Genomic DNA, 22,684 nt, shown 5'->3' with positions numbered 1-22,684 from the left:
GAAGGAGGCGTTTCTCTGTAAATCATGTTTAGGAAATATTTGAAGGGTTACCAATGGGGAATCTTGATTTAAACCGGTCTCTTTTTTGCAGACTTAAACAGCATCTAAATGGCCTCAATTAAAGATCAGTGAACCATGAAGAAAAGTATGACTTTAGCTGAGTATTGCTCCCACAGGCTTTATTTTTCTGCTGCTGGAGCTGTTAACAAAAGTCATCATTTTTGACTAGTTAGAACAGGGACTCAGAAGCTCTTTCAGCCAGAGGGCGAAATTCTGTTTTCCAGTTGGTGGGTGGGGACTGAAGGCAAAAGGCATATGGGGAATGCCAACCTTTCAGCATGGAGCAAACCAAAACATGGGTGGTGGGGGAAAGTGGTCGTCTGGGGATCCCTGGCAGGCCAGGGCCACATCTTTGAGTTTAGAACAACTTACAGGGAAAAACTGAAATAGTCCTGTGAGCCCTGAAAGATTAAACGTATTTGTATCGAGGCATGAGCTTTCTTTGACTAAAGCCCACTTCATTGGGTGCATGAAACATTATTCTCGGTTGGCAGATTACAGTTTATACACACAGGTATATATTGGGGGACGGGGACTAAACAGTGCAGCGAAAAGGCCACGGAATGCAACCAGTAAGCTGAGGTACGTACACATACAAGAAAACTGGGCACAGAAAACTCTTGCCCCAAGAAATCTTTCAGACTGTTGTGTGTTTTGCCTTGGGCTATCTGCTAAGAAAAACTGGCCAGTCCTTCTGATAGGAAATACCTTCTGCCCCCAAATCACTTCAGCAAGACCCTGAAAAAGATTTGCCTCGTGCACATACCGCAGCCACAGGTGAGCAAAAGCACAATTCCCCCAACCCCACAACAGCAGCAACGATACAAAACAGAAGTTTTTTTTTTAATTATTATTTTTTTGTTTTTTTCTCGGAGGAAAACAAAGCTACACTGGGATCATGACCAGTTACACTGGCAGTTACTTTTTTTAAAAAAATACAGAAGTCACAGATTTTACACAAATTTGTGCCAGAATTGCCTTGAAATAACAGGGAGTGACTGTTTGTGTGGGTGCGCAAAGGGGCGGGACTTTTGCATACTTTGCTGAGACCCTCTGCACAGCATTGAAAGGCTTTGGACACTCACGCGCCGAGTGGAACGTTCTGACCGAATCAGGCAGCGGTTCGTTGGGAGCTTCAAGGGGCTCGGCGTTTGCAGTCAGCAGAGTCCAGTGACACGGCTTTCTGGGGGCTGCCACCACTTGAGGCTGCACCTGGAGCACATCCGCCTGCCCAGCTCGGTTCCTTCCAGCTGTGTTCGGTTACAGCTCCTATCATCCCCAAACAGTGGACCATGCTGGCTGGGGATGATAGGGGCTATAGCCCCAACACATCTGGAGGGCTCTAGGCTGGGGAAAGCGGAGCTACACATCTGAATGCTCACAACGCATGAATGTGGCTCAGCCAAAACCTCTGTTGGGTAGATTTTGCAGATTTAGTATTAAGCTTTAAAACAACAACACCTTTTGGGTTGCTTTTTTTGCTTTTTCTAGAAATCCACAGAAAACAAGGTATTGTGGGGAGAGAGAAAAGAAGAACCATAAAACAAATTCATACGGATCGAGTGCAAAAACTAATAGGCCCGTTGGCTAGCAAAAGATCCTGCCCAAAGGGGGACACAGTTGGATGGAGGAAGCCCCCCCCCCAAAAAAAAAGTAGGTGCAAGGCGGCGGCCTGCTGAGGCCTTCCTGTTCTTGAACATCCTCAAACAGAAGCACCCAACAGGAAGATATGCTCGGGAGCAGGGCTGATTTCTTAACAGAAAGAAAAACCCAATCTCTTGCAAAGATTGGTTTGGATACCTGAACGCTCTCTCCCCGCCCACTTGTTGTGTTCGTTTTTAATAAAGCATCGGTACTTTCCCACGAATGGGGCCCAAGGAAATCCAAAAGCCTCTTGGAGCAGGCAGCCAATGGATTCTAGCTTCAGCAGCACGAGGCCCTAAGGGTAGGGTTTTTTGGGGGGAGAAGGGGGGTGGTCCAGAGGGGCAGCCCCATCTCCTGTCGCAGGGTTATCAAAATGTTAACCCGGCGGTTTTGCACCCTTCCCATGAGCCACCAGGGCTCTGCTTTCACCCCTGCGCTGGGAACATCCAGCCTGAAGCTGGCTCCAGCAGCTCCAAAAAGCTTCTTCAAAACGGCATCTTTAAAAGCAAGACACCAAGTTGGAGGCGACCGCCGTGATGCTCAGCACCACTGGAACAAACGCAAGATCCGATTCAGCTCTCTCGCGCCCCCCTTGTGTTTTTTGCAAAGCAGGCTTTCTGGAGGAACTTTTGTTTTGGAGCCTTCGGGGAGTTGGGAGGGCAGCCTAGAACTAATCTCAGGTCCAGAAATGGAAGAATATGACCTCGGAAAGAACAAAACCATCCAGCGAGCGAGGAAGAACGGAGAGGATCCAAAGTCTTGGTCACACACAGAGCAGGGGTGAAGTTTGTAGACTGATCTCCCATGACCATCCATACATGGTACAGCCCTAACACACACACACAGACGACCAACAACAACAGCCTCTCCAGGTGGATGGGGCCACCCATGGGCTTACTGCAGTCTCAGAGAGGAGAGAGGAGACCCCAAGGAGTATTCCTTTCTCTGTCATCTTTGGAGGCAGACGCTCCCTCGACCGTCAGTTGAGGGAAAGGCACACACAGTGGATCAGAGGGGGGTGGGGTCTGGCAGCTCTCTCCACTCAGGATGCAGTCTGGTGGGGGGGGCGTGGCAAGGGAAAGCACCTGAGGGCCATTTTCAGTTCAGCGTAGCTAGGTGGGCTCAGAAGCCCCCCAAAAGCACACCTCTCTCACTCACTCGGGAACCATCTCCCAGAAGCAGATCTGAGAGCAGCAGCAGCCAAGGCTAACATGTCTCTGCATCCCTCACGCTCGGACCTCAAGGTGCTCCAGGTTGGGGTGGGGGGCTTCCATCCACACCCTAACCCCAACCCAACTCAATTGCATAACAGCTCCAAAATCCAACCGGCTGGATCTAGAGCAGCTTCAAGGACATCGCTACACAGTGGGGTGGGGGCCTGGCTGAGGTGCAGCCGCGCTTCCCCGTCTCCGCCCCGAGACCCCCAAGCTCCTCACCCACCCACAAACTCACAGCTTCGGAGAAAAAAAAAATACTGGCACAAGATGTTTCCCGTCACAAGAACAGGGACGTTTAGGTTTGCTTTTTTCTTTCTTTCTTTTTTAATATAAAGGGATAAGTTATGTCTCGCCTTCTGGACCCCGCCACACCTGTCTAGACCTTTTTTGGGCAACAGCGCACCACAGGACAGCCTAATTTTTGGAAACAGTTTTTTAAAAAAAATAATAAAAGAAAGAGAGAAGGAAAGAAAGAAGTCAACAGCACAAGAGAGGAAATGGTCCGGAAGGGCGACAGGTGCCAAAGAGCAGCGTGTTGGGGAGCCAAGACGCTGCGCTGACCGACGGGGCCCTCAGTCTACCTGGCCAGTGGGGGCCACAGGCCACAGGACCCTTGGAATTCTCCCTGTCTCCTGTTTCAGTTCCCAACGGGCAGAGAAAGAAAAACCAACTGCAGCACTGGATCCTCACATTGAAGCAGGTCTTACAGTTACTCAGTACATGGGCAGGAGCTCGAGGTTTCATTCCTTTGAGACATTTTTTCCTCTCTCTCTTTTTTTAAAGGAAAAAAAAATCCATCCAAAGGAGAGCCGGAGGAGGGGGCAGGAAACAACAACAGGCAGGGTTCAAGGTGCCGTCTGGAGCATCAAGTTCCGCAGGAGTTTCTGGCGGCCCACCTCATAATCTTCTTCATCCACGTTGACCAGGAGCTTGATGGCCTCGTGGCCCACCGCTTGCTTGAGGGAGTCCGTGATGAAGACCCCCTTCAGGGCCTCCAGCAGCGAGCCGTTGATGTAGTCGCGCCAGAAGGCGTCGAGGTAAGTCAGCTCGGAGAACTTTATGTCACAGATGATGGAGCCCAGGTCCCGGGATTTCAAGATGGTGTTGGCCTGGCTAAAGCGCTCAAACTGGCGCTCCAGCGGGTCCTGCTTGTTGGAGAAGACGTTGCCCTCCAGAGCCGTCTCGTGCTGACAATACTCCGCTCGGACTCGGAGGCGGATGTCTGGAAGAAAAACGCCAGAAGACAGGGGGCGCGTTAGTGGCGTCTGCTCAAAGCGGCCGACGCGAAAGCTTTCAACGCCGAGGCCTTGCAGACTGTCTTGTGCTCGGGGCAGTGAAGCCTCCAACGCTGACCGGCTGAGCTCAGGCGATGGGAGCGGCTCAGGCAAAAGGCAGCCTGGCAGGTTCAGCTTCTACAGGGGAGGGGGAAGCTGTCAGTTTGGCCGAGATGGAAAAGCTCGCCCCCCAAAAGTCGGCCAAGTACAGGGAAGAGGCCCGGGGAGGTAGGGGAGCTGAGGGACAAAGAGCTCAAGGGCCAGGAGGCTGAAGAAAGAGCGGGTGGAGAAAGAGGAACCTGGAAGAAAAGGAGGTGGAGACGGAGGCCTGGAGGAGAAGGCAGGGGGCGGAGGTCAATGGAGGCTCTGAAGGGGTTTCACGGCACTTAGGATTAGGAGAAGCTGTATAACATGGGGAAGGGAGTCCGAGCGAGCCAAAGGGTTTCAGGCCTGTAGGCAGGGAGCCGGGCCAGAGACACCCCATGAAGAGGATGCTACCAGTTGTGGCTCCTGCTGAGGCCACCCTGAGAGGGCAACAAAAGCCAAGAAGCGGTGGACCCTCCAATTCAGTTCTACACATGCATCTGAACAAACCAGCCAGTTCCTTGGCTTAAAGGCTTTAGTATTATTAGATTAGGAGACATGTTCATTCTGTCCAAGCAGAGCGCGGGATTCCACTGACGATTCTTGGGGCAGGCTGCCTGCACTACTGCCATCAAAGGGGGGCCCAGGTCAGCCAGCTAGGTCTGACGAAGGCACAACCTCCCAAGACCCATTGCTCCTCCATGCCCTCCTTCGCAATTCTGGGGGGAGGGGGGACTTGTGCTAGGGGCCGCCAGTTGCTAACCCCTACAGTTGCGTAGGGCCAGCAGCGGAACAGTTCCCGTTTCTCCCCTGGTATGGAGAGGTCTTGGGATCTAGGAGAGTCCTGGGCCTTGGATTAAAACCATCAGTGCCTGGAGGCCCATGCCGTCGGGAAGCTTACCGCACGTCTGTTTGTCTTTTGGATCTGGCGTCACCGACTTCCTCCTTTTCTGCTGGTTACTGAGGAAGGCTCTTTTCCTGCCCGATCGCTTGGTACAGATCTGGGGTCCCGAAGAGGAGCAGCAGACCAGCGGATGGTGGGGAGGCACTGGAGGGGACAAACGTCATGGCTAAGGAGCCAGGCCTAACAGCGGCCACTTATCTAGATATACACCTTCTATCCTGCTCCATAAGCGACCCCAAGCGGTTCTCAGAGCAAGGCAGCTGAATAGCTGGAACGCGCTCAATCCTCGATGGAGGCTGAAGCGTCGACACATCTGCGTCCCGCCCTCCCCTCCCCTCCCGGAGCTCAGGGTGGTTTACATCCCCATTTCCAGCCTTTCTCCCACACCGAGGACACGTCGGTTTACTCCCAAGTCAAACACCTGGAAAACTCTGGCAATCTCATCAACGCAGCCCTTTCCCAACCTGGTGTCCTCTAGATACTTTAGACTCCAAACTCCTAACAGCCCCAGTCAGCGTGCCCAATGGCCTTAAGGGCATGAATAGTTTACAGTGTTTATTAGAATCTCACATTCATTTTAAGTGGTGGTGGTGGTGTTTTTTAAGGGCTTGTTCAGAGATCTGACCCATATTAAGCTTGTTAGCAGTAGCAAAATTAAATACAACCTCCAGCTGACCAAAATCATCCACTAGTTCACACTACTACAGCTAGGCGGTTAACTGGGACCAACAGCGCTGCTGGCTGCATTAATTTCAACAGTGCTTTGAGAATTTGCCAGCTTGTCGGTCAAGCCTTGCATTTGGGAACAGAGGCCCACAGAGGTTGTGGGCTCTCCCACACTAGAGGCATTCAAGAGGCAGCTGGACAACCATCTGTCAGGGATGCTTTAGGGTGGATTCCTGCATTGAGCAGGGGGTTGGACTCAATGGCCTTGTAAGTCCCTTCCAACTCTTCTATTCTATGATTCTATGATGGCCTTGTAGGCCTCTTCCAACTCAGCTATTCTATGATTCTATGGTCAGGGACTGGTGTGTCTCAAGGATCCACAAAACCAAAAAGCAAACTCTTGGTTTTAAACTGATATTGCCTTCCATCATTTTGCTTCTGCTGCATCTAAAGGATCCCCTGCTCCCAACTTCAGACTGGAGATGGGTGCCTAGCAGAGACAGGGCACGCTCTGGGGTGGCCCCCTGGTTAAAGAAATCACTCCACAGACTGATTCACCAGGCACTATCTAGGTGCCAGACAGAACCTTGACTTTTCTGATAAGCATTTGCTGGTATTTGCCTGCTTTACTCTGGCTATGGCTGGCTCTTGTTCAGTGATGTATGAAAACTTGCAATTTTTGTGGTATTTTACTAAAGATTTATAAGCCACACTGGATGAGACCTTGTGGTAAAAAGTAGGTTTTAAAAGAATATAATTTAAAAAATAAAAAAGCAGGGCAGCCATCCCATTATTTTTAATGCTTCAAGAACAATATAGCAAATTATGGTGAAGCGAATGTTCCAAGAGCCTGAGCAGGAAATTAAACATCCCCCAAATTTAGAGGGATCTGGTTAATTTTCATATCAGGTTGAGAGAGAGAGAGAGAATGCTGAGCCACAGTAATTATTTGTAGTAAGTAGATTATTTGTAGTACTACAATTCTGTAGATCATTGTAGTGGATCTAATTTACTGAATAACATAATTTGGGAAGCCAAATTCTGTGAACAAGGTAGTGGGCAGGGTCTTCTCAGTGGTGGCCTCCCAATTATGGAACACTCTCCCCAGTGAGGTCCGCCTGGCACCAACACTGCCATCTTTTGGGGCACCAGGTTAAGACTTTCCTCTACTTCCAGGCGTTTTACACCATATGATCAAAGGGACGGGGGGGGGGGATGTGCGACCCTGTTAATTCTGCTTGATCTCTCATTGGCTTTTGGTACCATCGACCAAAAGCCTTTGATCGGCTCCGCGTGTTGGGCGTAAAAGGCACCGTGGTTCCAGTCCTACCTGCGGGGCCGATTTCAGAAAGTAACCTTGAGCAACTATTCCTCGCCCCCTTGGCAACTGAGCTATGGGGTCCTGCAGGGCACCATCGTATCCCCAATCTTGTTCAACGTCTGTATGAAGCGGTTGGGAGCGGTCACTAAGGGATTTGGAGCCCACTGCCATCTGCACGCTGATCACACACCGCTCTGTCTCCCTGTGACATCCAAATCAGGTGAGACTGTGCAAGTCTTGGATCAGACTCAGTGATGGGCTGGACGTAAGCCAATAAACTGAAGTTGAACCCTGGGAAGATGGAAGCCTTGTGGGTGAGTGGTTCCCAGGTCCGGGCGATAGGTGTTCACTGCCTGTTCTGGATGGGGTTGCGCTCGCTCTGAAAGACCAGGTTCACAGTCTGGGGGATACGCTGAGATCCATCACTGCCGCTGGAGGCCCAAGTGGCCCATGATGGTTTACTAGTTTCAGCTGGTTCGCCAGCTGCAGCCTCTGCTGGACAGGGACAGCTTGGCCACAGTGGTACAAGCACTCGTAACCTCAAGACTGGATTGCTGCGATGCGCTCTGTGTGGGGCTGCCCTTAAGGCCGGTCCAGAAACCGCAGCTAGAGCAGAACGCAGCAGCTCGGCTGCTGTCAGGAGCTGCCCCTTTTCAGCATGTAACTCCACTGCTGAGGAACTGCACTGGCTGCCAGATTTAAGGTTTCGTTACTAACGTATAACGCCTTAAACAGCTAGGGAACAGGATACCTGAGAGAGCTCTGCCTTCTCCCTTACCAACCTGTCCGGTCACTGAGGTCATCAGGGGAGGCGCTCCAGGCGGTTCTGCATAGCTCTATGGCCTGCTTGGAATCCACTCTTCGGTGTGAGTTGGGGGGGGGAGGGGGGTTTCCTTTCTGTGGAACTCCCTGCCTCTGGGTGTCAGGCAGGCAACAACATTGCCTGCCTGACAGCATCTGTCAGGGATGCTTTAGGGTGGATTCCTGCCTTGAGCAGGGGGTTGGACTTGATGGCCTTAGAGGCCCCTTCCAACTCTACTATTCTGTGATTGTTTTGTTTGTGGTGCCGGCTGAGGACATTTTTATTTCAACCAGCCTTCCCCAATTGACAGGTTACGGCTTTTACTGGTATTCAGATCTTTTGTAAAAATAACTTTTAATATTGTTTTTTATTTCTTTTATCTTTTATTGTTCACTGCTGTGGATTCTGTTTAGATATGGATGTTATAAAAATATGAATACATATGAGAGGGCTTTTAACGGGTTTCTCTGATTTCTTATTGCTGATCGGAGGGAAAAAGAATGTAAAAAGTATTTTTTTTTGTATGATGTTATTATATTGTAATTTTAAAGTTTTTATCTTTGTAAACTGCCCAGAGAACCTTAGCTGTTGGACAGTGTAGAAATGTAATAAGTGAAAATAAATGAAATGAATATGATCTGATCAAATCAAATTTCAGATGAGAGCCCCTGGCCCAGGATCACTGCAGTGGTAACCACTACTTCAAAGACTCTACAATCTCATGCTTATTTGATATCTGCCTTTCCTGGCTGTGCTAACGTGGTGCAGCGAACAGAGTGTTAGACTTTGGCCAGCAAGACCTGAGTTCAAATCCCTGCTCAGCCGCAAAACTTACAGAGTGACCTTGGGGCTAATTGCCATCTCTTAGCCTAAGCTACCAGCGAAGATAAAAAGAAAAGGGTGGGGACGAGCCATGGTATGAGTTGTTGTGTTCTGGGCTGCCGTGATGTGTGAACTAACAATGGCCCCATTCAGAAGACACCTTAAACCACAGCTTTAACCACGGTGGTTAAGCCAGAAAGCCAGGCTGAGTTCAGAAGACACCTTAAACCATGGCTTTATCTATGGTGGTTAAGCCAGAAAGCTGGCTTTCCAGCTTAATCACTGTGGTTAAAGCTGTGGTTTAAGGCATCTCCTAAACAGGGCAATGTGTGCAGTAACAAACCACGTTAACTATGAACAACCCTGAAAGAGAAGGCATGGTTTATTGTTGGGTTGTGAACTCTGGGTTCTTTAAACTATGGATTGTCATTATCTATGAACCCAGAATGTGGAACCTGTGGGTTGTTTCATCAGGCTGCAGAGGTGATGGGCAAGAGCAGTAAAAAAAAAATACCAACCCTCTACAAGTGAGTACTATGGCATCTCAAGGACTTTTGGGATACAGGGAAGGAGCACGCAAAGGAGGGCAGAAACAAACAACCCGGGATTGAGAAAACAAAATGTGGTTTGTTCAATCATCTGCCAGACAAACTTGGGTAGGGCAACAAGCCATGGGTTAAATAAACCATGGGTTAGCGTTATGTGTGAACCAGGCCATTATACTGAGCACCTTGGAGAAAGGGTGGGATAAAATGTAAGTACTGAACAGTAAATACACTGTCCACCCACACCTTAGCTCTTGTATTTCGGAATCTGAGTTTGACAAGACTCCTTGGGGAAATGACGGAGAACATTTAAGAGCCTCACTGGAAACCCCATCCCCCATCCCTTATCGTTTCATTTCAGAATTTTCAACAGACTAGGCTTCTGTCCTTAATGGCATTTACTGCCTTCATGAAGAGAAGCAATTTGCCAAGAATACACAGGTGCTGTAAGCCCCAAGCAACACAGGCTAAACAGGTTGCAGGGCTGGGAAAAAACCCTCCTCTCCTCATCCAGAGGAGGAATGTTTTGATTTTCTGGGATGCAGAAATCAGGCTTGTCAACTAATCAAGTGCCTGTGGCCAGTGAGGGCTCCCTTTAGGGCAACCAGGCACTGAAGTCATCCCAAACGTTAGTTCTTTACTTCTTTTGAGGCCCAAAACGCCAGAATGAAATGCAGCGGGCAGGAATGCCCAAAGCACGGACACCCTCAAGTGGAGGGCGAGACCGCTCCCATGGAAGCGAGATGGGTCAAGGGGCCTGGCGCTTGCCTGCCCGGGGCGTCTCACCGGATTTGGGTTGGTGGGCCGGTACGTGCTCTGGGCTGCTGTGGGCTCGCGGCGTCACGTAGCGAATGGAAGTCTCTTCTAGGTACTTGTCTACGAGATCCGGACACACTGCAAGAGAAAGGAAGGACGCGTGTGAACCGGCAGGGTGTCAAGAGAACAGATCTGAGGTGAACACTAGAAGAGGATGGATTTGAACCCTGGCTTGCCAGGGCCAAAGGGAGAACTTAAAGGCGTGTGTGTGTGTGTAGGCGCACACGCACGTAGAATAGGATAATGCGTTGCCCTTTGGAAAGAGAGGGACAAATAATTTACCAAGGTGCCTTTTTGAAACTCCTTTCGGAAGCTTCCCCTAAGGGAGAGAACCAAACTGGAAGGGGATGCCAACTTTCCATTCCTTTTTAAATCAAATTTGAAGAGGGACCAGGCACACGTGGGCTGCCTGCCTGGTGGACGCAGCCTTCCAGATGTCCCAGACGCCAGAACTGCTGGTTCTTGTCAGATCCAGAAGACAGTCAGTCAGCCACTCAACGTAAGAGGGGTGTCTCAATGCTTTAAAGCAAGGTAGGCAACCTGGTGAGCTCCAGATGTTTTGGACTTCAATACCCATATTCCCTGATCATTGGCCCTGCTGACTGGGCATTATGGGATTTGTAGTCCAAAACAACTTCAGTTTGAGCAATCCTCAGATTGCTTAAACTTGAAAACATTTGTAGCAAGTGGCTGCGAACAAATAGTTATGGTCGAAGGCTCTCGTAACCTCAAGACTGGATTACTGCAGCAGGCTCTACCTGGGACTGCCCTTAAGGTTGGCCCAGAAGTTGCAGCTAATGCAAAAATGCAGTAGCCCAGCTGTTGTCGGGGGCTCACCTTTGATGAGGGAACTGCATGGGCTGCCTAATTGCTATTAGACCAGGTTTAAGGTGCTGTTATTGGTGTATAAAACGTGGGACCAGGAAATCTCCCGTATCAGCCTGCCCAGCCACTGAGGCCACTGGATGAGATGCTGCTGGTGATTCCACACGAACCTGAGATCCGCTTGGACTCCACTAGAGTAGAGCTGTTTGGCTTACTCTCTGTGCCAGCTGCTCTCAGGTGGGCACCAACATTGCTTTGTTTTTGGCAGGTGCCAAAGACAGTTTTATTGAAAGAAGCTTTTCTTGAATGACCACCCATGGTTTTATTGGTTAACTTGGTTTTAATTGTTGTATTATATATACATCCCCTGCCCTCACCACCACACATGCACACACTTGACTGTTCACTGCTCAGAAGTCTTTTTTTAAGTTGTAGAGCGGTTTATAAATGATGTAAACTAACATGGGAGTTAATAATGGCAGTTCCGCATAGAGTGGTGATTAGCACAGGTGACCAAGCGCTGGGAACCAATGACAGGGGCAGGCCACCACTTTCACCCCCTGCTCATGAATCTCCTAGAAGCACCTGGCTGGCCCATGCTTGATACGCCGGTCAAACGGTTGCCTATTATTTGACGGCAGCCAATCATTCCGAGAATGCCACGGGACAGATGGCACTGTATCTTTAAAAACAAAAAGCGCTTAATTACGGTAGGAGTCCACAACCTTCTTGGGTCAGTGGACAAATATGGGATTTTGATAGAATGTTGTGGGCACTCCCACAAAATGGTTTCCACGGGGCACCCTGCCCTTTCATACAACGGCTGCCATGGAGGGCACAGCTGGTCACAGAACACTCATTTCCAAGAAGCCAAACTGGTGAGGCTAAAAGAGAAATAACTTGCCCAAGAACCTGATTACACGGCGGAGGTGAGGACTGAGCTATGAAACACAAAACCGCTCTTTTGGACCCGAATAAAAATGGTGCTGGAGGACAGAGCTTTGCGACCAGCCAGACGCCCAGATAAAAAAAGGTTTAATCAGAAAATTCTTAATATTTTTTTTTTAAAAAAAAACCAGGAGCGGCCCTGGAACCTGGTGAGCCAAAAAGAGAGGTTTCCGTGGGCACACGTGTGCTCACTGGCACCACTTGGAAGAGCCCGGCATGAGGGCAGAGGAAGGGCAGCTCGCCAGTTCGCCTGCAGCAATCATGGGCAAACTATTCACACTGCAAAACTTCCCCCACTGGCCACCTGCTACAGCTGCAAGAGCCTCCAAATCTGAACAGAACCAGCCGTCCGGTGGGCGAGCAGGTGGAGCGGCAGATTAGGGCTGGGGACGACGGCCCAGGTTCAAATCCCCATTCAGCCATGATGCTCATTCAGTTACAGTGAGCCGGTCCCGCATGCCAGGGGTGGCGGGAGGATGAAGAGGAGAGGAACTATGTACATCACCGTGACCTCCTTGGGGGAAAGAGAGGGAAAGGGTCGTAGAACAAACGATTCAATATGTTTTTAAAAATTGTTTGCCGTTGTTGTGAAATAACCTAATTATTAATTTTTGTACAGCCTCAGTATCAAACGTGTCAACGAGCATCTTCTTGGTTCCCATAATATTAATGCTTTTGACCATTTCTTTGTTACACAACGGCCTTCCTCAAACTGTGCCCTCCAGGTGTGCTGGAGTCAATGGCCTTTAGAGGCCCCCTTCCAACTCTACTATTCTATTTTATTTTTATTTATTTATTATTGCATTTATATCCCGCCTTTTTCCCTCTAAGGAACCCAAGGCGGCGTACATGATCCTCCTCCCCTCCATTTCAGCCTCACAGCAACAACCCTGTGAGGTGGGCTGGGGCTGAGAGCCTGGGACTGGCCCAAAGCCACCCAGTGGGTTTCCAGGGCTGAGTGGGGACTAGAACCCAGATCTCCCGACTCCCAGTCCGACACTCTACCCACTACATCACACTGGCTACGATTCTACGGACATTTGGCCTGGTCAGCAAGGCCATTAAGATGCCTACGGAAAATAGATCAAGCCCTGACGACTAGCCAGGAGCGCGAAATGTTCAGAGGCAGCGTCCCAAGCACCAACAGAGGAAGGGCGCTTCCAGTCTGTGGCACCTGTGGGAGCTCTGGACAAGGTGTTCTTAACCCAGCCAGTGGAAAAGGGGGTGGAGGTGGGGTGAGTCCAGGGTCAGGGGCCCAAGCCAAAGGCCACCTACCAGCCTTCCTCCTCTTCAAAGTGACATAGGGCAGCAAGTCATGGCGGGTGATGATCCTCAGCAGCTGTAGCACCTGGCGGAAGTTGGTCTCATCGCAGCGGCCCTGCCTCTCCAGCGCCAGGAGGAAGTCCCGGCCGCTGCGAATCATCCCCCTTTCGTAGTCGTCGATGACGTCCACAAAGAGGAAAGACAGCACCCGGACGTCGCGGTGGGTCAGGTGGGTGCCCACGATGTCGAACATGCGGTGCAAACTGTAGAGGCCATGCTCCCGGTCGCCCTCCTCCTCCGGCCACGCCTGCGCGCAGCTCCGCTTCAAGGTGTTCATATCGCGCCACGGCCGGGCCTGGTTTGGGCCACCCAGTTTCCGCCGAAATTGAGGGGGCTCCTAAAACTCGGGCGCTGAAAGAGAGGGAGGCAAAATTGGTTCAGGACTCTGTACGCAGAATGTTGGGGGTTTGGGGGCGGCAGAAGAAATGGAAGTATTTGGGTTGGAAGAAAGGAAGAGGGACTGCCCCACGTTCTTCAATTCATACAAAAGCAGAGAGAGAGAGAGAGAGAGAGAGAGAAGACAGCGAAGTAGTTCTTTTCTTTGCTTTCTAAGATGAGCACACTATTAGCAGCATTGACAGAACACACTTTGCCATGAAGGAGGAGGTGGCACCGGTCTCTTAGGGAGGCTGAACCAAAGACCCTTACGGATCTCGAGGTCAAAACTTTGTCCAACGCATCTGGAGGGCTCCAGGTTGAGGAAGACCGGCCTGGACGAAGCCAGAGGCGGTCTAAAGCCAGCACAGTGAGCTGCAGAGTTGAGCAGGGCAGATTTACAATCAATGTTTTGGGAGGAGTTTTTTGAATGAAAGTTTCCATGGCTCATTACATGTGAGAAGGGCCCGACCTTGACAGCTTCTACACGGGATGGGCGACGGGCGTTATCTTTGCGAGTGACATTTATAGCTGGCAGAAACTCCTGTGGATGAGCTGACCGCAGCAGCACATACCCTGGCACAAAACTCCTATTAGGGGCCAACCTGAGCCGTAACTTAGCTACCTGCTTTCACCAGGGGGAGGAAAGGAGACATAATTCATCAACAACCAGAACAATAACTGAACGCACCTTTTAAATTTTAAATTGTGAATCAGCCATCTGGTGCCTGACAAGGAAATACAGACACACACACACACACTTACTTTTACACATTGACTGGGTTCACACAACACACTAACCCACACTCTGTGGTTGTCTGTGGATTGCTGTTGAACCGTGGGTTATCGTACTGCCTGAACGCAGCGCATTTTCTGTTAACCATGCAGTGTGGCTTATTTTTCTTGAACAAGCCATCTTGAGAAGCCATGGTTTGTTGTTCGGATGTTCAGGGTGGTTAACAAGCCATCCACAGAAAATGCACTACATTCAGACAACACAATAACCCACAATTCAACAACAACCCATACTGAACCACTGAGCGTGGGTTAGCGTGCAGTGTGAACCTACCCCCTGTCTAACATGGAGCACAATCCAATGGGAAGTTCTCCCCCGCAAGCTTCGTGAAATGAACAGGGCCTGCGAAAAAGCACTGTCGTGTGCTTGGGTCACTTCATTTCAACAAGGTCTGCCTTCCTCAAGAGCTCTTCCTGGCTGAGTGTGCCTTTTCCGTCAGGTCTGAATCTTCCACTCCCAGTCTGAGGTTGCTGCCCCACGCTTTGCCTCATGGCAAACTACCTCAGGCTGCTGTCGGAGGATGCATTTACAGGAGCCTCAGATGCAATGCCAGATGCGATGGTGCTGCTCCTGCTTTCCATACAGGAGGCCCCCAGTTCGATCCCCGGCGTTTTCAGGTAGGTCTAGGAAGGAATTCTGCCTAAAACCCTGGAGAGCCAACTCCTGCCAGTCAGTGTCATCACCACCAGGCTTGATGAACCAAGGGAGCTTCCTAGATGACAAGCGCTGTTCCCCACCCACCACCCCACGCCGATGACCCCTCACAGCTACAGCACTATGGACCATCCTTTGCTAAGTTCAGTGGAGCGCTAAGCCATGAACACTGGTGCCAGCTTCTCCTGTCTAGCACAGAGCCTGCAAGGGACAAGCTCCGTTTCACCCTTTCCCAAGGCCATCTACAAAACCACTTGCTGGCTCTCCCAAAGGAAGGGCCCTCAGCCCGCCAGCAAACAAGTTGACCGAGCAGCACAAATCCCTGCCAGGTTCTCAGTGGGGTCCAGGGCAGGAATTCCCTCCAGAGCAGGGCGGGGGGGGGGGGGGGAGGCGCATTCTTCCTTTCCGCAGGCCTAAAGCTGTCTTCTCTGCCAAGTCCTCTGCGTGTGCCAGGACCATGGGCAGGAGAGGGAGATTTTGGTGGCAACCACAAATAAGAGCTAGCCAGCCTTTCCTAGCCAAGAGCCTTCCAGATATGCGAGGTAGGCAGACACATACAGACCCCATGGCTTTTCTGCCCCTCCCTCTCTCACGCGCTTTCATTCTGGATCAAGCTGTCATGCTTGATTCCTCAACCTACAGCCGCTGGCGAACTCAGGTCAAAACTGTGGCATGCGTGGGTGAAAACCCACTTTTATTCCGCGACCTACCTCAACTCCGAGAACACAAGGAGAGTCTGCTGGGTTAAATGGTAAACAACCAGCCTGCCTTGAGGACCATGACTCCTGCGACTCCAGACCCACCTACTGTCAGCTCCTGCTTCAGGTTCAGACGCCGGCCGGACTTCACTTTCCACCCAGCTTCCTGATTCTGACCCTGATCCCAGATTACTCCCATTTACGGCCACACGCCTTCTACCTCTGACCCAATGAGGCTGCTGACCTAGTTCACGGCTTTTCCTCAGCTCAATCATGACCTCTGGTGGAACGCTGGCGTCGAGATGCCTAAAGACGCCTGTTTTAAATCGCCAATACTAAGAAAAACCCCAAAGAGTCTGCGAGGCAGAAGAGATTGCTTCAGCAGCAATCTCGTTAGACCTACAAGCAACCACAGTCCATTTTGAATACAGCATGTCTTTCCTGGGGCTTCCAGATGCACAAATCTAGAGCCTTTCTGCTGTTATCAAGGCACCTCCCTTTTAATTAACACTTTCTAGTTTCCTCTCCTAGGCCTAGAAGATGCAAAGAAAGTCTTCCTGCTTACATGCCATTCCTCTAATTGGTGGAACCCGTTGGGCGGTCACCTCTGCTCACCCCGTAGCCAATGGGAATATCGTTCTTTATTCCCCCTCCTTTGACCACCGGAAGATACTGTGCCTGTCACAACGCTCTGTGTGACCCCTGCATCATGAGTATTTTACCTCAAGGAATTTAGTGTAGGCTAGCAGGCTTAGCTCTGGGGTCCCCCTACTCAAGGTTAGAGGGGCGGGGTGGCAGCGGCTGCAGGTTGACAGTTTTGGCACAGCAAAAGTTGTTCAGATGTATTCTAGCAAAAAGGATTCCACTGGGCACAAAGTCACAGGAATGTGGCATTCGCCTCTGCTAATTTGCCTGCTGTGTAGCAGACACATTTTTGAATTTGATACAAAATGAGGCCCCTTTGTGTATTGCTAATGACATCAGAATAAAAAGGGGAGATAACATTTCTATTCAAAGCTCGTTACCAGCACTGATGCCTTGAAACCTCTTTTTAATTTTTGTGAACCGTCCGGAGAGTTTTGGCTATTACGTGGTATAGAAATGTAATAAATAAAAAATAAAACACCAGGCCACAAAGACAGCCTGCTTTGGCTAAGCACACACCCGCAGAACCATTTCACACGCTACACAGCTGCAAACCAGGCTGGGCTGCTTCCAAGCGTATGGCTTGGCAGCAAATTTCAGCCTATCTTTGACTCACTGACGAATATATCTTGTACAATGCTGGCGCATGCAAACATGGGCTGGTCACATTCATACATTACATTTAAATCCACCTTAGATGTATGCCTGAAAACCATCACGTGTGAAGATGCTTTGCCATATGTTCAAGGGCAAACGCCTCATTCAGGTTTTTGAAACGAGGAGCAACAGATGCTACAATTCAAGAACTGTTCCAAGCCAGAAACAACTCAGAGAAAAGTCATGAAAAAACATCTAGGAGGCAAACCTAGGAAAGAGAATTGAGCGTGTGCACGTTCCAATATGAGTTCAAATTTGCCCCCCACCCACCAGTGGGTCAGAGGGTAAATTAACGGGGCAGAGGGGGAGGGAAGAGAGAAGAAAAGAGACATTCCTGAAGTTCAAAACCATAGGACAGTCAAGAAGGGAGAACTCTTGCTCCTGTATCAAGCAAGGAAAGGAAAATTGCAAAACTCCAAGAAGGTTAAGGAAGGCTAAACATTAAGGAACCACTCCAGGCCATCTAGGCTCACTGAGAGGTGGGGGAGCCCCACGGTTCGCCGGAGAGTCCCTCCTGTGCCTGCCGAAGGTCCCAGCCTCAACCCCTGGCGGTGTCAGTTGAAAGATCTGAGGCAGGGAAACACTGCCTGAGGCCCAGGAGAGCCACTGCCAGTCCAAGGAAACGCCACTGGGCTGGATCGGCCAACAGCCAACTAGACAAGGCCTGGGAATTCTCCCCTCACAGTGCAATTTCAATACAAGTAATAAAGTACGCCTCTGAGCATTGACAAAGTGTCTCTCCCTCCAGAGTAAGCCCAGCCAGACAACACTTGCAATTAGAATGGAAACCCCAGAGCCTCCGGTTCCAGAAATTAAGCACTCCACGCAAGCCCAAGCTGGGTGCTGTCCTCCTCTGAGCTTAGGTGAAAAGTAGGGCTAAGGCACCACTCAGGGTTGGGGAAATTGTGGGCCCCCAGGCGTTGTTGGACTCCCAACTTCCATCAGCCCCAGCCAGCATAGCCAAGGGTCAAGAATGATGGGAATTGGACTCTGGAGAGAGACAGCTTCCCCATCCCCAGTTTTGATAGAACCTCCGTTACTCTACCCCATCCACCTCTTCTGTATTTTATATGATACGATTTTAGGAGGGAAAGCTCGTCTGCTTCCCACAGGTATTGAGTTAAACAGCAGGTTAATATTAGGGCATTCCCTCTGGCTTAGCAGATGCTTGCCAGAAGCCTTTTGACCTCCAAAGCAGGAAAAGGAGTCAGGGCCTTGGCGGTTCAGCCCTGTGTGGCCAAAGTGCTCCAGACACCTCAGCCATGCAGGTTGTTCAATTGCCCTCATACTGGCTCACCTGTGTAGCTTCAAGTTTTGGGGGAGGGAGGCTGGGATGCCTCATGCTTGCCAAACAGCACACTTGCCATGGTGAGGAAAAAACAGTGGGCATAGCTTTTAAACTCCTTTTCAAGCGCTTTTAAGTGGGCTCTTCCATTCTTGAAAAGCTTTCATCTTTGTGGAAGTCCACATGAAAATACAACAGCAGGGCATCCCAAGAGCGTAGAAACCATAGAGCCAGTGAGTTAAAGGAACCAAGACTGTGACTAAGATGCCACAGAGTTCAAATCTCATTTTAAACCATAAACCCACTAAGCCTGCAGTCCTATGCATATTGACCAAAGAGAGAGGGAATAAAATGTCTATAAAAGCCGGGATTTTCTTCCCAGTAAACATACTTAGGGTTGTGTTTTAAGTTATCTTAGTCCTGTCGCTATCGCTCCACCTCATTGCTCCCACCTGCAATATGGGGATAATTATAGTGACCTGCCTTACAGGACTTAGAAGTGCCACACTGGATCACACCAAGGGTCCATCTAGTCCAGCACTCTGGCCAACCAGCTGTCAACCAGGGACCTAAATGAAGGACACAGTGCAACAGCACCCTCCCACCCATGTTCCCCAACTACTAGTGTATATAGGCTTACTGCATTGAATACTGGAGATAGCACACAACCATCAGGGCTAGAAGCCATTGATAGCCTCTGCCTCCAGGAATTTATCCAACCCTCTTTTAAAGCCATCCAAATGGGTGGCCCTCACTACATCTTGTGGTAGTGAGTTCCATAATTTAACTATGCGCTGTGTGAAGAAGTACTTCCTTTTATTTGTCCTGGATCTCCCACCCATCAGCTTCATGGGATGGTGATCCCATTGGGTTCTAGTATTTTGAGAGAGGGAGAAAAATGCCTGCCTGTCCATATTCTCCACACCAGGTATCATTTTGTCTCCCCTGAGCCTCCTTTTTTCCAAGCTAAATAATCCCAGCTGTTGTAACCTTCCCTCGTAGGGGAGAGGCTCCAGCTCCTTAATCATTTTAGTTGCCTTTTCCTGCACTTTTTCCAGCTCTGTAATATCTTTTTTAAAGTATGGTGACCAGAACTGTACACAGTATCCTAAGTGTGGTTGCACCATACATTTATATAAAGGCAGTATAATAACTGGCAGTTTTGCAGGGATACCCGAGTTAATGCATTTGAATCCAGAGCTATCTGGTTCATGCTCTTTGCCAGAAGCCTCACTCAGACCATGGTCAGTGAAGACAATCAAGAATGGCCAGACAACGGTTCTCCAAGTTGTCAGGCCGAGACGGGTCTTTCCCTTCCAGAGGTCCTTTCCGCTGATGACGCCAAGGGTTATTTGCATACAAAGCAAAACTTTCTGCCACTGAACTATTGGCCCTTACAATTCTTCTTGTCAAGATTCACATTACTCCTGGTGAGGACATGGGATCTGTTTTGCAGATTAGGAGATGAAGCAGAAGGGGGAGGAGAAAGGGGAGACCTGCTAAAAGAACTGAGCTGATATTTGAACTATTATTTTTTGAAAGATCAACAGCAAAAACACCATAAGAATTCTCTAGTATCACACCAGGGGTCACATAGAAACTAAGTATACTGCACACTGATCCAGTATATTCAAGCACATGGCAAACCAAAGCTACATTTCACATATGCTAACCAAGTTTCCCCACCCTTTTTAAGAGGGTCTTTACGGTGCTGTCAAGAACCACACTCTGGAAGGAAATCCCCCACCCCACTTTCCAAACACTTATTCCTTGACAGCTCCAAAAACCCGGTCATGCTCCACGCAAAAGGGCAGGTCAGTCAACAGGAAGACATCCAGGCAGCCACAGCCTTGCCCTACTTATGCTAATAAGCAACATGAACAGCAACGGAAAGGAATGAATCACCATGCATGATATCAAAAGGTTTTGGCACAAGTTAATATACAACAACGAAGTCACACCAACCTTATGTCTTCTTGTTTCCTTGAGGCTCCCTCTTTGCCACGTTTAGATCCAATCCTGCACAGCTGGCGGGGCACACAGGGCCAAATGTGAACATACGAAGTCTCTAGTCCACTTTGTGTTACTTTTTAAATAAATAAAAAAATGAACAGAGCAAAAAAAAAAAAATCTTGGCAAATGGATTTCATATATGACTTGGGGGAAACAGGTATCTTTTATTTTAAAGCTAGATTTTCAATACATAATCCTGGAGGGGCCCAATCCTGGAACAACTGCCCTCTGCACCTCTTTTGCTTTCAAAAGAAGATCCGCATGAAAGGGAAGAAGTCAGGAACTCCCCAACAAAACTTGGGAAACTTTGGGTGTTTCCACCCGCGTCTCCTTCTCTACCCATATACCCTTTGCACTAGCAAGCCTAGCTTTCTTAGAACTTAACTCTGATTTTATTTATTTATTTATTTATTGGGGAAAAAAGTTGTAACAATCTTGACATAGTAATCTGGGGTGGAATATACTCAAAAGTATTAAAAATGCAAACTTATTTTTGACTTGACTATCCGTGGCGACAGCTGATGCAACCATTTTTAATGTATATTTAATGCCTCTCTCACACCGGTTATACTAATTCATCGAGAACGTGGGTGCTGTCTCCCTCGCTCCCAAAGCAGAAAAGTTATCAAAGTTTAAGCCGCTTCCCAGCTTTTCATCTATTAAAAATATGCAGCTGCATGCAGGATTGAGATGATCAGACGCTTAACGTATGAATAACCTGTTATACGTTAAGTATAAATCACATAATGATTTTTACCAGTCTATAGGAAGCAAAACAATTCCGATTGTTCCTAGACATACAGCCTGTGATTATTTATTTCCTTTGTTCAACAGCAAGGAAATCTAAACATGTTTATTTGAAACACCCTTCGAAGGCCAGTGTGCCTCAGTTTTGAAGCGTGCAGTTATACGCCACAGCCCCCCCCCCCCCAACAAACAACCCCAGGTCCACCTCCTCTTTCCCCGTTACCTTATTATGCCTTTGCTGTGGCCCTTCCCTCCCTTCGGCTTAAGGAGGGAAAACAGGTCACAGGCACAGACATCCCAGGGGGCCACCGCCTACAAGACCCTGTCGGCCCCACCCTTCTTGCTCTCATCGCCTTGTGCCCCAATATGGCCCACTCCCCAAAACGCCTTCCAAGGCAAATGGGGTGCGTGTGGGGGTGGGGGTGTGATGTTTGAAAAACCCCGCTCTGCCCCTCACCCTTGCCAAACTCTCTGCCCCTTTGCAAGCCCACCCACCCACGCAAAAGATAGGTGGGTGCATGGGGGGTGGGCTTCAAAGGGGGAGGGGGCTTTAAAGGGGGGAGGGGAGGGGGGCTTAAGTCCCCCTCCCGCACCAAGTCATAATGCTCTGCCTGCTACCCCCCCCCCCCAAACCTGGCTCCTGGGGAGGGTAACTTTTTGAGGGATAACTTTTGGGGGAGTCCCCCCTCCCCCCCATGAGGGATGACGCCCCCTCCCCCTGTGGCCGAGGGTGTCGCCGCCTTGGCCCCCTCCCCCTCCCCAAAACAGGCCTCAGCCGCCGCCTCGGCCCCCTCCCCCGCCTCGCCCCCTCTGCCCGGGCCCGGCGCGGCTGCCTAGGCCTCGCGGTCTCGCTCACTCTCTCCTCAGGGCCGCCGGGGCCGCCATGTTGGCTCCATCCGCTACGCTGCCCCCGGTGCTGACCGAGCCTCGGCCGCTGCTGGAGCGAGAGGCACATCCGGGCAACCGGCACCTCCCTCCTACCGAGGCTGAGTAGCCCACATCCGGGCATCCCCGACCCAGCGACCTACTTCCTGCCGACCGGGCTGAAGCTGGCGGCGCCATCTTTCTCTCGGGCGAGACTCAGCGCGCCCGTTCGGCAGCGTGGCGGCCATCTTTGCTAAGGGCGCTGGGGCTGGCTTCGCTGCCATTACGGACTCTGGGAGTGGGGGAGCCATGTCGGTGCGCAGGAAAGGGCAGCGCGAAGGGGCGGGTTAAGGAGAAAAGGCTGCCCCCACCCCCCAAGTCAGCCCCAGGGCTTATTTCAGTGGCAGGGCTCTTAGCCTGGGGGGAACCAGTGGCGAGCGGAGTGTCTCTGAGCATACACAGAGTACGTGGGGATTCCTCAGAGCGTGCTTGAGCACTAGCACCAGACTCTTTGCTTTAAAAGGACTTATTTCAGTGCCAGGGCTCTTAGCCTGGGGTAATCAAGGGTGAGCAGAGCGTCTCTGAGCATACACAGAGTGCGTGGGGATTCCTCAGAGCGTGCTTGAGCACTAGCACCAGACTCTTTGCTTTAAAAGGACTTATTTCAGTGCCAGGGCTCTTAGCCTGGGGTAATCAAGG

The 22,684-nt window shown here is 50.2% G+C and overlaps 1 protein-coding gene across 2 annotated transcripts; it reads right to left on the bottom strand.

Annotated features, from left to right (window-relative positions):
• Positions 1–872: 872 nt before the first annotated feature.
• DEDD (death effector domain containing) lies at positions 873–22,086 on the bottom strand. Of its 2 annotated transcripts, none has more exons than XM_063146115.1 (6): positions 21,978–22,086; positions 20,327–20,447; positions 13,204–13,602; positions 10,126–10,233; positions 5,181–5,327; positions 873–4,143 (listed from the first exon to the last, which is right to left on the bottom strand). In XM_063146115.1, the coding sequence occupies exons 3-6, from the start codon at positions 13,526–13,528 to the stop codon at positions 3,767–3,769; spliced, it is 957 nt and encodes a 318-aa protein (XP_063002185.1). In that variant the 5' UTR covers positions 13,529–13,602; positions 20,327–20,447; positions 21,978–22,086; the 3' UTR covers positions 873–3,766. The 2 variants fall into 2 exon arrangements, with proteins under 2 accessions (XP_063002185.1, XP_063002186.1); XM_063146116.1 differs by having other exon boundaries at positions 20,327–20,388.
• Between the last annotated feature and the right edge of the window lie 598 nt (positions 22,087–22,684).

The sequence above is a fragment of the Elgaria multicarinata genome, chromosome 21, assembly GCF_023053635.1.
Source record: "Elgaria multicarinata webbii isolate HBS135686 ecotype San Diego chromosome 21, rElgMul1.1.pri, whole genome shotgun sequence".
In the NCBI taxonomy this organism is placed as follows: Eukaryota; Metazoa; Chordata; class Lepidosauria; order Squamata; family Anguidae; genus Elgaria; species Elgaria multicarinata.
This window is presented reverse-complemented; position numbering and strand designations above follow the sequence as displayed.

Coding starts and splice junctions, on each gene's coding strand:
- DEDD (XM_063146115.1), bottom strand. CDS start 13,528: ATGAACACCTTGAAGCGGAGCTGCGCGCAGGCGTGGCCGGAGGAGGAG. Junction 5,328..10,125: donor GGCCCACCAACCCAAATCCG/GTGAGACGCCCC, acceptor TGTCCCCTCCAG/TGCCTCCCCACCATCCGCTG. Junction 4,144..5,180: donor AAAAGACAAACAGACGTGCG/GTAAGCTTCCCG, acceptor TTTTTCTTCCAG/ACATCCGCCTCCGAGTCCGA.